Genomic DNA, 16,107 nt, shown 5'->3' on the forward strand with positions numbered 1-16,107 from the left:
ATAGTGTCTGTAAAAAAGTTCCAAAAAGTTTAGGTGTGGATTTATATTTATTTTATTTTTTTTGAAACAAGTCTCCCTCTGTCGCCTAGGCCGGAGTGCAGTAGCACGATCTCGGCTCACTGCAAGCTCTGCCTCCTGGGTTCACAACATTCTCCTACCTTAGCCTCCTGAGTAGCTGGGACTACAGGCGTCCGCCACCACGCCCAGCTAATTTTTGTATTTTTAGTAGAGACAAGGTTTCATCGTGTTAGCCAGGATGGTCTCGATCTCCTGACCTCGTGATCCACCCGCCTTGGCCTCCGAAGTGCTGGGATTACAGGCGTGAGCCACCGCGCCCGGCCTATTTATTTTTTTTTGAGACAAAGTGTTGCTGTCACCCAGGCTGGAGTGCTGTGGTGCAGTCTCAGCTCACTGCAACATCCACCTCTTGAGTTCAAGCAATCCTCCTGCCTCAGCCTCCCAAGTAGCTGGGATTACAGGCGCCCACCACCATGCCCAGCTAATTTTTGTATTTTTAGTAGAGACGGGGTTTTGCCATGTTGGCCAGGCTGGTCTCGAACTCCTGACCTCGGTGATCCACCTGCCTCAGCCTCTCAAAGTGCTGGGATTACAGGCTTGAGCATCTGCGACTGGCCGGGTCTATATTTATTTTTAAAGAATTACTTCAGATGACAATGTGTCATAAATTGCTGCTTTGCTACACAGTTACCATTATGTTGCTCATGTTTTATTGACTAGTTCTTGATCTTGAGGCTTATACCTGGTGTAAGTATGCTTTAGGCATTCATGAATGACAGTCAACAACTGAGCTGAAGGTCATGGGGCACAAGGCTGTAATTCTTCTAATGGTAATGGCAGTAACGTAAGTCTGATACACAAGCAGCATGTATTCAACACACTGATACCTGATAGCATGTCAGGAAAAGAGAACAGGCAATGCAGTTTAAGGGGGGAAAACTGAGAAGTCATAACTACTCCAAAGATGTGAAGGAAACTACAAAAGATATGGACCTGCTTCTACTATAAAAAGAAAATGAAGCACTTCTCTGGGGTTGCTATACCAACTGTTTCAGCCCATTGTAGTCTTGCCTCTTTCAGGGCTTTAGCCACTATTTCATTTCATGGGAAAGCAGACATATCCTAACAGAGTGACATTTACCAAAAGAAAGAGGGCTTATCAGTGAGCAGCTTAATAAAGAAAAAATTTTATCTACGCTTTGCAGTTTTCTTTTCTTTTTTGTTTGAGACAGAGTCTCGCTGTTACCAGACTGGAGTGCAGTGGCGCGATCTCGTCTCACTGCAACCTCCACCTCCCGGGTTCAAGTGATTCTCCTGCCTCAGCCTCCTGAGTAGCTGGGATTATAGGCATGTGCCACCACGTCTGGCTAATTTTTGTATATTTAGTAGAGACAGGGTTTCACCATGTTGGTCAGGCTGGTCTCAAACTTCTGACCTCATGATCCGCACGCCTTGGCCTCCCAAAGAGCTGGAATTACAGGCGTGAGCCACTGTGCCTGGCCTGCTTTGCGCAATTTTCAAAAGCCATTATTTCTATTCAATTTTGGGTACTTATCACTACAGTGCTGGATGCAAAGTTTATGTAATAAAATCTTATTGAATGAATGAATCATAGGATAAATAATATAACTAGTAATTCCTTAAGATCATAAATTCCATTACAGTAACCCTGGTAGGCAACTCTATAAAATTTTGGGCTCCAAGAAGAGGTCAATGCATGCCATAAATGTGTTTGATCTGCTGTAAAGTATAATCACAGTCTTCAAAATGTAATGCTTAAATGAGATAAAACTGGTTGGTTACCACCCCCAAGTTAGCATATGCCAGCCTGCACAAAGGTAAATATCAAGAACTTTAACTGCTCAATTTGAATTAACCAAAGATTCCTTCTAGGAATCTTAAAAAAAAAAAAATAAGGGTGTGAACACTTCAAGCACTTATTTTCAGATGCATCAACTGACATAAATTAAAAATGGTGCAAACTAATAATTGAACACTAGCAGCATAACAAAATAGAATTTTCACTTTCCACTTTGAGTCAAAGTGGTTTGCTCATGTTTGTTGAAATCAGAACTGAAACAATGACATGTATAAAAAGAACAGATAAAAGTGGTTCTTCCATTAAAGTTCCATTCCCTGCTCTCAGCTGATGAAGGCACGAAAACTCAATGGAACAGTCAGGCGGACTCCAATCATCTCAGCTGGAAGCACTCTCCGCTTAAACATACTCATCTGGCCCACCCTCATTCCAAATTCAGGCACAAATGGCCTCCCCGAGGCTTTATGACTTGCTTTCTTCTTTTTCTTCTGATAGCGTTTCCCAGATTGGCTCCTTGATGTGTTCTGGTAACTGTTCTAACTGTGTCTAAAAAAAGAGAGAAACAAAACTATAATGTGGATTTAAAAGAACTTTTTGGCTATAAATCAGACTTATTAATTTGGTCAAATCCTCTTCTTTTTCTTTTATCCCCCTAGTCCTTCTATAGGGTTTTGAAATGGAAAGAAGGAAACTTGATGGTCTACAAAATACTCTCACATATATAATCTATTTGATCCTCAATGATCTTCATGGATTGCCACTTAATGGGATCCCCAAGTCTAGACAACTAATATTGAGGAGGGAGAACTTCAGAGGTGGTTCACGGAGGACTTGGGCTGAAATGGCAGGATTCTGTTGCAAGGGGTGGATAGCCCCCAACCACTGTGACAACTCTGTCTCCCAGTTTGCCACAGGTTAGGGCAAACTCTACCCAGTGGGCCAGGACCAGGTTGCAGTGTATCAAAACAACAATACAGACACCACTCCCCACTGCCCCAGCCGAAAGAGGTAGAAATTCAAGCTATACCTTTGTTACTTCCATGGCAACCCCTTCAGGTAAGTTTCGCTGAATATATTCCAAGTAGACATCTGCTGTGCTTCCAGTTAGATGTTCTAACTAAAACATCAAACATGAAAATGATTCATGTAAGGTTTGTTAAAGCACACTTTTTTTTTTTTTTTTTTGAGATGGAGTCTCACTCTGTCACCCGGGCTGGAGTGCATGTGATCTCAGCTCACTGCAACCTCTGCCTCCTGGGTTCAAGCCATTCTCCTGCTTCAGTCTCCCGAGTGGCTGGGACTACAGGTGTGTGCCACCATGTCCAGCTAATTTTTTTTGTATTTTTAGTAGGGACGGGGTTTCACCATGTTGGCCAGGCTGGCCTCGAACTCCTGACCTCAAGTGATCCACCCGCCTTGGCCTCCCAAAGTGCTAGGATTACTGGCGTGAGCCACTGCACCTGGCCTCCCCTAAAGAATCTTACGTAAAATCCCAATTAAAAAAAAAAGTATGAATCCTTTGGTTGATGGCATAGGGGCAACATGTCCCAGAAACCCTCTTCTTCCAAAATGCTGCTGCCTTAAAACCTGGGCTCCATGGAACACCATTGGCAAGCATAGTATCAAAGCAGTATACTTTCAAGAGGCTCACAAAACAACTGAAGACAAAAGGACTGGATTATAAGATACAGTTAGTATAAGGTTTTCTGTGTAAACTATGAGAGATGTTTCCCTCAGACACAGGTGGATAAAATTTGGGTTTTTCTTTTTAAGAGTAGGGACCGGGCAGGCACAGTGGCTCACACCTGTAATCCCAGCACTTTGAAGGCCGAGGTGGGTGGATCACCTGAGGTCAGGAGTTCAAGACCAGCCGGTTCAATATGGTGAAACCCCCATCTCTACTAAAAATACAAAAATTAGCCAGGCACAGTGGCATACACCTGTAGTTCCAGCTACTAGGGAGGCTGAGACGGGGAACTGCTTGAACCCGGAAGGCAGAGGTTACAGTGAGCCTAGATTGTGCCACTGCACTCCAGCCTAGGTGACAGAGTGAGACTCTATCTCAAAAAGAGTAGGGACCCTGACTTTATTATATTTGTGCCCTCAATGACTAGTACAGTACTTTCCATATAAAAGATGCATGAGTGCTTGTTTTAGTATTTACCAATCACTTACTATGTGATCAAAGTATTCTGAGTGCTTACATAAATTTTCCATTCTAATTTTCACACTAACCTTTTGAGATGGGTACCACTATTATTCTCATTTTATAGATGGAGGAATTGAGGTACATGTCACACAGCTGTCAAGTGCCAGAACTTGGATTCTGGCATTGGCAGTCTAACTCCAGAACCCACGCTCTCCTTAAGCACAAGACTGTGCTGGCACTAATGGAAGCACAAATGAGTAACAGATGAATGAAAAATCTAATGCTGTGCATCACTGACATGGAAAATCCAGCTAGTATGTGAAACAGTTATTAGAACTGTGTAAAAACTTAACTAGAATTTTTGAAATATGAGCAAAATTATTCCAACGCCATCTTGGCATAATCTGCATTCCTGAGTTAAGGTACGCACTACTCTAAAGGATGGCTTCATTTAATTTTACTTTTCCTACCATGACACTTCCATAAACACTAAAAGATATTTACCTTCTGTACAACCAACAGACATGGGCTTGCTGAAAGAAGTCAATCTAGTCAATGTTAAAGTTGTATGTTGGTGTGAATTTCTGGTATTTCAAAAATGTCAGGATTTCTCAAATACACTCACCTCTAAACATCTGTAAAGTGTTCTCATTTCATACTGAACTCTGTGCTTCTTGTAAATATGCACTGATTTGAGAAGAGTAAATCGCTCTATTTTCCTTGGAGGTTCGTGTCTGAAATTAATGGACAAAACAAAACCTGAGTCACTATGATAACAAAGCATAATTCCATAATTTTGTAGGTCAGACTCACACTCGATTATAGGCATTAAGTACCATTTACAGACTTCCATTTGCCAAAAATGTCATCTGGAACAACAACTGCTATCATAAAACTCAGGCCAAAATAAACACTGCAGACAGCAATAGCTTTTTCCCACAGGCTCAAAAATAAGCCCTGGCATGTCAAGTGCGCATGCAGACATACACACCTGCTGCTTTTACACCCTTTAGTCTTTTATTGACCAAACATATGAATTGTGAAGAGTAGCACCAGTGTGGTGGACACAGTTGTAACATCTGCTATATGTCTGCTGTTTTAGGAAAATCTATAGATACATCGAAATAACAAAACTATAGTCTATTTTGGGAATCTGTGGCCTTCTGTTTTTGTTAGGTCAGACTGCCAAAGCCCCAGATGGGGCCTTGTTCAACAGCAGAAGGAGCAGATGACAAGACAAAGGAGACAGTTATGCTTGACCCTGCAGTGACTCCAAGGCTATCTGAAGCTTACCTTGTTCAAGCAAGAAATTACTGGGTGAGTGGTGTTTCTTAGGGAAGATTTGAAACAATGGATATATTAGCCCAAAATCATCACATCCAAAGGGTCTAAAACGATTGTTCATTTACCCACTCTACCTCCCTGCTCCATGGAGATCCCAGAAACATGGCCTTCTTGAGTCTCCTTACATCAATGCAATTTCTAGAAAAAGGATTTCTTTCATTTTCCTTGTTTACTCATTCTAGTATTTAAAAACTCCAGTGGGCAGGAAGGCATGATCCTGATTAGGATAACATACCACAAGCTTAAACTCTACCCACCAAGAGTTTCTATCCTACTTTAAGAGTTCAGACTGGGCCAGGTATGGTGGCTCACGCCTGTAATCCCAGCACTTTGGGAGGCCGAGGCAGGCAATTTGCCTGAGCTCAGGAGTTCAAGACCAGCCTGGGCAACATGGTGAAACCCCGTCTCTACTAAAATACAAAAAATTAGCCAGGCGTGGCGGCGTGCGCCTGTAGTCCCAGCTACTCCTTGGGAGGCTGAGAACTGCCTGAACCCAGGAAGCAGAGGTTGCAGTGAGCTGAGGTTGCGCCACTGCACTCCAGCCTGGGCAACAGAGTCAGACTCTGTCTCAAAAAAAAAAAAAAAAAAAAGTTTAGACCTTCCTGGGATGAGCACTATTTTCCTGGTTGATCATATTATAGCAGCAAACAGGTCAGATCAGGAAAGGCCATACTTACACTTTAATAGAGATACCAAGTTCTTTAGCAGCAAGCACAGCAAAATATTCATAACTGTCCAATACAGCCTTATCGTGACCTTTCACTAAAACCGACAGGCGCTTATATAATGTGTCTGGTTCATCAGAGATCGTTATCTACAATCCCAAAGAAAAGTTTCAGTTTTAGTTCCTCTTATATTTATAACTAGCAAATTTAACACATTACCCTCAATTGAAAAACTTCAGAGTTTACTAATAAATGAGGAGAAAAACACTGAGTGACAGCACTGTTAGCTGAAGTGTCTAGATACTTTCATGTTCAGATCTGGACAATAAGCCTCAGCATCTGTTAAAATACAGCATGAATCAAAAGAATTTTCAAGGCAACCCATAAAATTACTAAAGGAACTTTCCAACTTAAAATAATTATTCAGCTTCAAATTCACAATGAGAAAGGATTTCAGGGTCTCCTAATAAAAAGAGCCTGGTCATAAGACCTGGACTGAGAATTAAACTCTGCTAATGGTAGCTGAAGGACAACGGGCAAATCATCCCATCTCACTGCACGTTGGTTTCCTCACATATGAAAGAGGGTAAACCTATGCTATAGCCTACAGTATTTCTCTAAGAAAAAAATACGAAAACACAGATTAAAGTGCTTATTAATTATAAAACATTATTATACAAAGCCAAGCTAGTTCTATTCATATTTTTTATTAAGTTTTATTCATGTATGTTTTGCCTGTCCTAATAAACAAATTACTCATTTCTAATTAAAATGATATGACGCTGACTGTACCTATAACTTCTACCTCTTCCACCCTAATACCTAAAGACCTCAGAAATAATGGGTTTGACACTTCTGACTTTCTTCCAAGAGGTGAATTACCTTCATTTCATTCATCCATTAAACCAGTAAATTATACTACTAATCCGATGATTCAGAGTTAAATCACTTCACTCCTGAAAGGAGATTTACTTACTAGCCAGAAAGCTAGATATCCACTCTCAATTACCCCAAAAAGAGTTGTTGGAAGAATAGAATATACTGATAGCCTGTGTCATGAGTTGAGGGATGAGAAGGGGGAATATAGCCTCAAAATGTGTTCTTTTTTTTTTTTTTTTTTTTTGAGACGGAGTCTCGCTCTGTGGCCCAGGCTGGAGTGCAGTGGCCGGATCTCAGCTCACTGCAAGCTCTGCCTCCCAGGTTTACGCCATTCTCCTGCCTCAGCCTCCTGAGTAGCTGGGACCACAAGGGCCCACCACCTCGCCCGGCTAGTTTTTTGTATTTTTTAGTAGAGACAGGGTTTCACCGGGTTAGCCAGGATGGTCTTGATCTCCTAACCTCGTGATCCGCCCGTCTCGGCCTCTCAAAGTGCTGGGATTACAGGCTTGAGCCACCGCGCCCGGCCTCAAAATGTGTTCTGACTGATCCCTACAGGGTGTTAAAAGATACTTTGAATTTGTTAGGAATATTAAAAATCAGAAGATTTCACAAGAACATCTGGATTTCAGTTTAGCTTGGAAGATTTAGACAAGCTGGCATCACTAGGTCTGATTTCCCACAGGGCAACAAGTGGCTAGAGTGAGTAGCTGCTGTCTTGCTTATAAAGACAGTGGCACACCATGCCAATTCTGCAACCTTTTCTTATAGGCCTGGCTCCTGCAGGCATGTGAGTTGCAGACTGGTGCTTAAATGTACTGTCATAGAAATATATCCAGTACTGGCCAGGTGCGGTGGCTCATGCCTGTAATCCCAGCACTTTGGGAGGCTGAGGCAGGCAGATCACTTGAGGCCAGGAGTGTGAGACCAGCCTGGCCAACATGGCAAAACTCCATTTCCACTAAAAATACAAAAATTAGCCAGGCATGGTAGTGCGTGCCTGTAATCCCAGCTAGTCGGGAGGCTAAGGCATGAGAACTGCTTGAACCCAGGAGGCTGAGGTGAGCCAAGATCATGCCACTGCACACCAGCCTGGGTGACAGAGCGAGATTCTGTCTCAAAATAAATAAATAAATAAATAAATAAATATCCAGTATTTATTAAAAGATAGAAAAAAAAAGAGCAGTAAACTAGACATGTGCACAGACAAAATAAGTACCTACAGACAAATGTCTAGAACTGTAAAATCCCAAACTGTTAATATTTTTGACGGGTGGAAACGGAAGGATTTTTAAAAATTATAAGTAACACAAAAAACTGGATTGATGAAATCATAGCTTCTACAGGGTTACCGAGTTCCTTCTAGATGTTTATTATTTGTGCTAATGCATTTTCTCACTGCGAACAATAAAGCACCGTCCAGGCCCATGCTCAACACACAAAATGAAAACAAAGACTTGAAGGCTACCAGAAAAATACTTTTCCATAACATAACATCAAGTATTCTACATCACAAATTCTGACAACTCTTCCATTATGCCAAGCTAAAAGCAAAAGACTGCTAATTAGCAGTTATTTGGGGGTAAATAATTTATCCTTTTAGAACTTACTTTGATACCCTGAAGATAATACAATCCAGGGAGTTAAGAGAATATACGCATTGTGCATCTGCCAGTATTCTAGGACAAAATTTTTTTATTCATAGAGTGTTTGGGGAAAAAGAAACCCCAATGAAATAATAAGGAAAACCTATTGCTAATGTAGCTCCTTATACCAAAGAACAGGGAGTACATACCACAGGTTTGGTCAAATCCTTTGGAACATCAACATGTAGGTTTGAAAACTGTACCCACTTCATATTGGTACTGCTATGTGTGGGGGAAAAAAGAGAAACCTAAGTAAAATAGCACAATAACCTATTTTGTTCAGTTTAGCACATCCAATTGTATACTTACAGAAGAAAGCCACCATTTTTGACTGTATCGCCCTTAGAACTGTTTATAGAAAAATTCCCCAATCCCTAAAGAAAAAAAAGTAGGACATGTGTTAGAATTAAAGTCAACTACCAAACCATTCATAATTTCCACTAAAAACTAAAGGGTTACCTCATTATTTCAGATGAAGATACTGGGGTAACTAAAATGGCCAAATTAGATTTCATTAAAAAAAAAAAAATAAGGAGGACAATGGTAGAGTTGATGATAAAAAAGCAGTCTCAAAATACTAGAGGATCTCTATTTTAAAGTTTAGGAATAAAAACTTTTTCAAAAAAAACAATTCTCCCATTAAAAAAGCTATGAATTATGTGGACATCAAGAAAAAAATGACTTTATTTTCCCATTTTTTTTTTACAAATTAATTGTACTTTAGTAAATACTTATTTTGCCTGAATAGTTTCAAGCAATAAAATATCTTGTTTTTATAACTTGTTAAGAGTTGGAATAAAAATTCTAAAGTACCCGTCTTTTGATGTTTTCATACATCTTTTAAAGCATGTATATTTCTCAGCTTGGCTGGGATAATTAGCTTATAAATGAACTGAAATATGAGCTGTGACTTATACCCAACATGTTGTAGCATGTTGTGCCACATGCTACAACAAACCCGCATTTCCAAATCCTTTACCTTCAGCTCCCCCTGGTGGAACATGACTTTCCAGTTTTAGGAAACAAGCTATACTACTACATATAACATAACAGCTAACTGTTTTTTCCTGTAAACTTTTCTGAGATTTTAAAGTGTAACCTGAGAAAGTGGAAACACAATAGGATCCTTAAAAACACAATGAAGATGAAAATAAGGCCAGGTGCCGTGGCTCACACCTGTAATCCCAACACTTTCAGAGGCCAAGGTGGGTGGATCACTTGTGGTCAGGAGTTCCAGAGCAGCCTGGCCAACATGGTGAAACCCTGTCTCTACTAAAAATAAAAAAATTAGCCGGGCCTGGTGGTGGCACGGCTGTGATCCTAGTTACTTGGGAGGCTGAGGCAGAAGAATTGCTTGAACCTGGGAGGCGGAGGCTGCGGTGAGCTGAGATCGTGCCACTGTACTCCAGGCTGGGTGACAGAGCGAGACTCCATCTCAAAAAAAAAAAAAAAAGTTTAGTGTAAGTGAAGTTTCATTAATACAACTGATGATCACCTAAGTATGTTTTTGTTTGTTTTTTTGGGGGGTTTTTGAGACAGGGTCTCACTCTGTTATCCAGGCTGGAGTGCAGTTGCATGATCAAGGCCTGGACCTCCGAGGTTCAGGTGATCCTCCTACCTCAGTCTCCCAGGTAGCTGGGAGTACAGCACAGGCCACCAGGCCCAGCTAATTTTTTGTACTTTTGTAGAGATGGGGTTTCACCATACTTCCCAGGCTAGCCTTGAACTCGTGGGCTCAAGCGATCCTCCAGCCTCAGTCTCCCAAAGTGCTGGGATTTCAGGAGCGAACCAACACCTAGCCACATTTTAAAAGCCTATTCTTAGCTTATTGTCCTTCCTCTCTTTACTCAAGATAGAGACAAATCATAACTCTATAATCTTCTTTGCACCAAAAGGGAAAAGAAAAGGAAAAAGGAAATCAGGTACAATACAAGGTGGTAAGAGGTATGTGCCCTTTTTCAGACAAAATTGCATAGAAAATTCCCTCCCAACAATTATACCAATGACTCCACAATCGAGTTGTGCAAAAGGAGCAAGAATATTACACTTCTCAGTCACGTTCTCCCACTATAAAACCTCTGCTTTTTTGTTTTTTTGAGACAGTCTTGCTCTGTCGCCCAGGCTGAAGTACAGTGGAGCATTCTCGGCAACCTCCACCTCCTGGGTTCAAGCGATTCTCCTGCCTTAGCCTCCTGAGTAGCTGAGATTACAGGGGCCCACTGCCACACTCGGCTAATTTTTGTATTTTTAGTAGAGACAGGGTTTCGCCATGTTTGCCAGGCTGGTCTTGAACTCCTGACCTCAAGTGATCCACCCACCTTGGCCTCCCAAAGTGCTGGGATTACAGGCATGAGCCACCGTGCCCGGCCTTATAAACCTCTGCATTTAAAAGTGGGAGTCGGCCGGGCGCGGTGGCTCAAGCCTGTAATCCCAGCACTTTGGGAGGCCGAGACGGGCGGATCACAAGGTCAGGAGATCGAGACCATCCTGGCTAACACGGTGAAACCCCGTCTCTACTAAAAATACAAAAAACTAGCCGGGCGAGGTGGCGGGCGCCTGTGGTCCCAGCTACTCGGGAGGCTGAGGCAGGAGAATGGCGTAAACCCGGGAGGCGGAGCTTGCAGTGAGCTGAGATCCGGCCACTGCACTGCAGACCGGCCAACAGAGCAAGACTCCGTCTCAAAAAAAAAAAAAAAAAAAAAAGTGGGAGTCTAGGCCGGAGGCGGTGGCTTGCGCCTGTAGTCCCAGCACTTTGGGAGGCCGAGGCGGGCGGATCACGAGGTCGGGAGATGGAGATCATCCTGGCGAACACGGTGAAACCTCATCTACTAAAAATACAAAAAAATTAGCCAGGCACAGTGGCGGGCGCCTGTGGTCCCAGCCTCTCTGGAGGCTGAGGCAGGAGAATAGCGTGAACCCGGAAGGCGGCGGAGCTTGCAGTAAGTGGAGATCGCGCCACTGCACTCCAGCCTGGGCGACACAGCGAGACTCCGTCTCAAAAAAAAAAAAAAAAAAAAAAAGTAGGAGTCTAAAGTACTATTACATCCACGAAGAAATCTTAAGAAGTTTTTTTTTTTTTTTTGAGACGGAGTCTTGCTCTTGTTGCCCAGGCTGGAGTGCAATGGCACGATCTTGGCTCGCTGCAACCTCTGCCTCTGGGTTCAAGCAATTCTCCTGCCTCAGCTTCCCGAGTAGCAGGGATTACAAGCATGAGCCACCACACCTGGCTAATTTTTTTTATTTTTAGTAGAGACGGGGTTTCACCGTGTTAGTTAGGATGGTCTCGATCTCCTAACTTCGTGATCTGCCCACCTCGACCTCCCAAAGTGTTGGCATTACAGGCGTGAGCCACCGCACCGGGTCAACTAGTTTTTCTTTTCTTTTTTTTTTTTTTGAGACGGAGTCTCGCTCTGCCGCCCAGGCTGGAGTGCTGTGGCCGGATCTCAGCTCACTGCAAGCTCCGTCTCCCGGGTTTACGCCATTCTCCTGTCTCAGCCTCCCCAGCAGCTGGGACTACAGGCGCCCGCCACCTCGCCCGGCTAATTTTTTTGTATTTTTTTTAGTAGAGACGGGGTTTCACCGTGTTAGCCAGGATGGTCTCGATCTCCTGACCTCGTGATCCGCCCGTCTCGGCCTCCCAAAGTGCTGGGATTACAGGCTTGAGCCACCGCGCCTGGCCAACTAGTTTTTCAATTGCATTTTTTCTTTGTATTTCTTGAGAGAGAAAGAGGGAGTGTGTGCATGTGTTGGGGGTGGTGGTGGTTTGGAAGGGAGGGCTGTCTGGGTAAATTTGTCTTAATAAAGCAGTTCAAAAATTTCAACCTCTAATACCATCTAATTTTTCTTAAGAACAGTGGTTTTCAGGCCGGGTGCGGGGTCTCAAGCCTGTAATCCCAGCACTTTGGGAGGCTGAGGCGGGCGGATCACTGAGGTCAGGAGTTCGAGACCAGCCTGACCAACACGGTTAAACCCCGTCTCTACTTAAAAATACAAATATTGGCCGGGCGCGGTGGCTCAAGCCTGTAATCCCAGCACTTTGGGAGGCCGAGACGGGCGGATCACGAGGTCAGGAGATCGAGACCATCCTGGCTAACACGGTGAAACCCCGTCTCTACTAAAAATACAAAAACTAGCCGGGCGAGGTGGCGGGCGCCTGTAGTCCCAGCTCCTCGGGAGGCTGAGGCAGGAGAATGGCGTAAACCCGAGAGGCGGAGCTTGCAGTGAGCTGAGATCCGGCCACTGCGCTCCAGTCCGGGCGACAGAGCAAGACTCCGCCTCAAAAAAAAAAAAAAAAAAAAAAAAAAAAATACAAATATTAGCTGGGCATGGTGGCGCATGCCTGTAATCCCAGCTGCTCGGGAGGCTCAGGCAGGAGAATCACTTGAACCTGGGAGGCGGAGGTTACAGTGAGCCGAGATCGTGTCATTGCACTCCAGTTTGGGCGACTAGAGCGAAACTCCGTCTCCAAAACAAAACAAAACAAAACAAAAAACAGTCGTTCTCAAACTGTAGTCTGAGGACGTCTGTGGGGTCTCTGAGACGCTTTCAGGGGGTCCGGGAAATCAAAACTATTTTCTTTTTTTTTTTTTTTTTTGAGATGGAGTCTTGCTCTACCGCCCAGGCTGGAGTGCAGTGGCCGGATCTCAGCTCACTGCAAGCTTCGCCTCCCGGGTTTAGGCCATTCTCCTGCCTCAGCCTCCCGAGTAGCTGGGACTACAGGGGCCCGCCACCTCGCCCGGCTAGTTTTTTTTTTTTTTGTATTTTTTAGTAGAGACGGGGTTTCACGGTGTTAGCCAGGATGGTCTCGATCTCCTGACCTCGTGATCCACCCGTCTCGGCCTCCCAAAGTGCTGGGATTACAGGCTTGAGCCACCGCGCCCGGCAAAACTATTTTCATAAAACTAAGATGTTATTTACAACTTTTACACTCATTCTCTTACTAGTGTACAGTGAAGTTTTCCCGTGACAGCCTGAGGTGTGACATAGAAAAAGATTAAATACAGAAGCAGATTTGAATCTAGCTTTTATTAAGCCAGAAATTAAAGAGAGCTGCAAAAATGTAAAACATTGCTGCTCCTTACTCAGTTTGTTCAGAAAATATATTTTTCATAAAGTGTTGTAACATGTAATGAGTGTTACTTTTAAATCAATACATATTCTTCAGTTTTATTTTCCAAAAAGCTAAATATAGATAGCTAAAATCCACAAAAGCAAAAGCTCTTTGGAGTCCTCAACTCCAAAAGTGTAAAGCGGTCCCAAGGCCAAAAAGCATGAGAACCGCTGCTGAAAAGTTTTTGCTCCTCCTCCAAATAACTGCGCAGAGGATATCTAACCCACTCCTCTGGCTTGAGACCTTCCTCTAAACCTGGATGCCAGGAAAGCATCTCAATTTAGTTCCAAGGGAAGTTTGAGATCTCGCACCAGCTCAGCCTCTTAATTTTCGCGAGGCAAATTTCCTGTCTTCTCTGAGCCTCAGTTTATTTTGCAAACGTAAAAGAAGGGTTTTGGAACATAGAAAGTTCAAAATCTTTTCCAGCTCTGACATTCTACGATTATTCTTGTTCCTATCTTTGCCTGGACTCATTAACTTATGTTTAATTCCATGAGAGAATTCTGATAAAACCACCCCCTTTCTCGTCACTTTCCTGTAAACGGCGCGAGGTGAGGGATAAATATCAGGAAAAATTCTGATAGGCAGAGCGGCTGGTGGCTGGGAAACTTAAAAACAACTATCCCGGTCAGCCCTCCTAGTCTCCCTAGCCCATCCAGTACCTGCCAGAGGCGCCGGCACACGGCCCAGAACGCTGTCCGCACCGCCATCTTGTCGGTCCCGACCTCTCAGGATTGCTTCCGGGGTTACAGCGGCGTCCTCAGACCATAGAGTTCTGCAAAAGGAGAGGGTACATTCTAGTGTTCCGACGCTGGAACAACCATAGAGACACGATCCTATGCTTTTAGAGGGCGGGACAGTTGTCTGGAGGAAGCCAGCCTTGCTCTGGGCAGTGTCTGGATAGTTACCAAGCCCCATTAATGTTTTCACCTTTAAATTGCGCACACACACACACACACACACACACTCTCTCTCTCTCTCTTATTTATTTACTTATTTTTTCCTTTTAGAGACTGGGTCTCACTCGGCTGCCCAGGCTGGAGTGCAGTGGTACAGTCATAGCTCACTGCAGCCTCAAACTCCTGGCTCAAGTGATCCTCCTGGCTCAAGTGATCCTCCTGCCTCAGCCTCCCAAGTAGCTGAACTACAAGTGCGTGCCACCACAGGCAACTAATTTTTTGTTTTTTAATTTTCTTGTAGAGACAGGGTCTCGTTATATTGCCCGTGTTATTTTTTGGGCTGGTCTCAAACTCATGTCCTCAAGTGATCTTCCGGCCTTGGCCTCCCAAAGGACTGAGATTACAGGTGTGAGCCACCAAGCCCAGACTGAAACTAATGTATTGACACCATTTACTTCAGTAATGGGTGATTTATTTTTCTATGTTTGCATTTTTCAATTTTTTTTTTGCATTTTTCAAATTTTTAACAAAATCTATATATAATAAGAAAAAGAAAAGTCGGCCACTACCATTGGGTCCAGTTGCCACTCAATTACCTTATTGCAATGGCTTTCTAATTATGGTTCTTAATCCTTTCTTCCTTCCCCACACGAATTGGAATTCTTATGCTCCATCCATTTTGTATACCACTGTCATACTGATCTTTCTAAATTATTTATTTCTTTATGTTACTCTTGTATTTAGGAATTTACAATAACTAGCTTCACCTACAACAAGCCAAATTGTTTTTGTCTAGTTATTAATGTCCACCATAATTTTTTCCAAGTAAAAAAGTGTATAGCTGGGATTTGCTATAATAAAAACTTCTTCAGGCTGGGCGCAGTGGCTCACGCCTGTAATCCCAGCACTTTGGGAGACTGAGGCAGGCAGATCACCTGAGGTCAGGAGTTTGAGACCAGCCTGGCTAACATGGTGAAACCTCATCTCTACTAAAAATACAAAAAATTAGTGGAATATCATTGTCGTGTGCGTGTAGTTCCAGCTACTCAGGAGGCAGAGGCATGAGAATTGCTTGAACCTGGGAGGTGGAGGTTGCAGTGAGCCAAGATCGTGCCACTGCACTCCAGCCTGGGAGACACAATGAGACTGTCTAAAAAAAAAAAGAAAGAAAGAAAAGGCCAGGTGCAGTGGCTCACACCTGTAATTCCAGCACTCAGCACTTTGAGAGGCCAAGGCGGGTGGATCACCTGACGTCAAGAGTTCAAGACCAGCCTGGCCAACATGGCAAAAGCCGGCCTCTACTAAAAATACAAAAATTAGTCAGCTGTGGTGGTGTGCACCTATAATCCCAGCTATTTGGGAGGCTGAGGCAGGAGAATCACTTGAACCTGGGAGGCAGAGGGTGCAGTGAGTCGAGATTGAGATGGCACCACTGCACTCCAGTCTGGGGAACAGAGCAAGACTCTGTCTCCAAAAAAAACTTCTTCCATTTGCGTAAATCTTTAAAAATTTATTTTTATTTTTCCTTTTATTTTCTTCTCATCTTAAAGTCTGCTTCTATAATACCATATTGTCTTATTT

General features: G+C 43.3%; 1 protein-coding gene across 2 annotated transcripts; it reads right to left on the reverse strand.

Moving 5' to 3' along the window:
• Nucleotides 1–810: 810 nt before the first annotated feature.
• On the reverse strand, nucleotides 811–14,398 carry MRPS10 (mitochondrial ribosomal protein S10). 2 transcript variants are annotated; one of them, XM_033217160.1, is made up of 7 exons: nucleotides 14,290–14,398; nucleotides 8,827–8,891; nucleotides 8,667–8,739; nucleotides 6,008–6,144; nucleotides 4,612–4,720; nucleotides 2,865–2,954; nucleotides 811–2,383 (listed from the first exon to the last, which is right to left on the reverse strand). In XM_033217160.1, the coding sequence occupies exons 1-7, from the start codon at nucleotides 14,335–14,337 to the stop codon at nucleotides 2,300–2,302; spliced, it is 606 nt and encodes a 201-aa protein (XP_033073051.1). In that variant the 5' UTR covers nucleotides 14,338–14,398; the 3' UTR covers nucleotides 811–2,299. The 2 variants fall into 2 exon arrangements, with proteins under 2 accessions (XP_033073051.1, XP_033073052.1); XM_033217161.1 differs by having other exon boundaries at nucleotides 8,667–8,736; nucleotides 14,290–14,371.
• Between the last annotated feature and the right edge of the window lie 1,709 nt (nucleotides 14,399–16,107).

This window comes from Trachypithecus francoisi, unplaced genomic scaffold (assembly GCF_009764315.1).
Source record: "Trachypithecus francoisi isolate TF-2019V2 unplaced genomic scaffold, Tfra_2.0 Lachesis_group10, whole genome shotgun sequence".
Taxonomy (NCBI): domain Eukaryota; kingdom Metazoa; phylum Chordata; class Mammalia; order Primates; family Cercopithecidae; genus Trachypithecus; species Trachypithecus francoisi.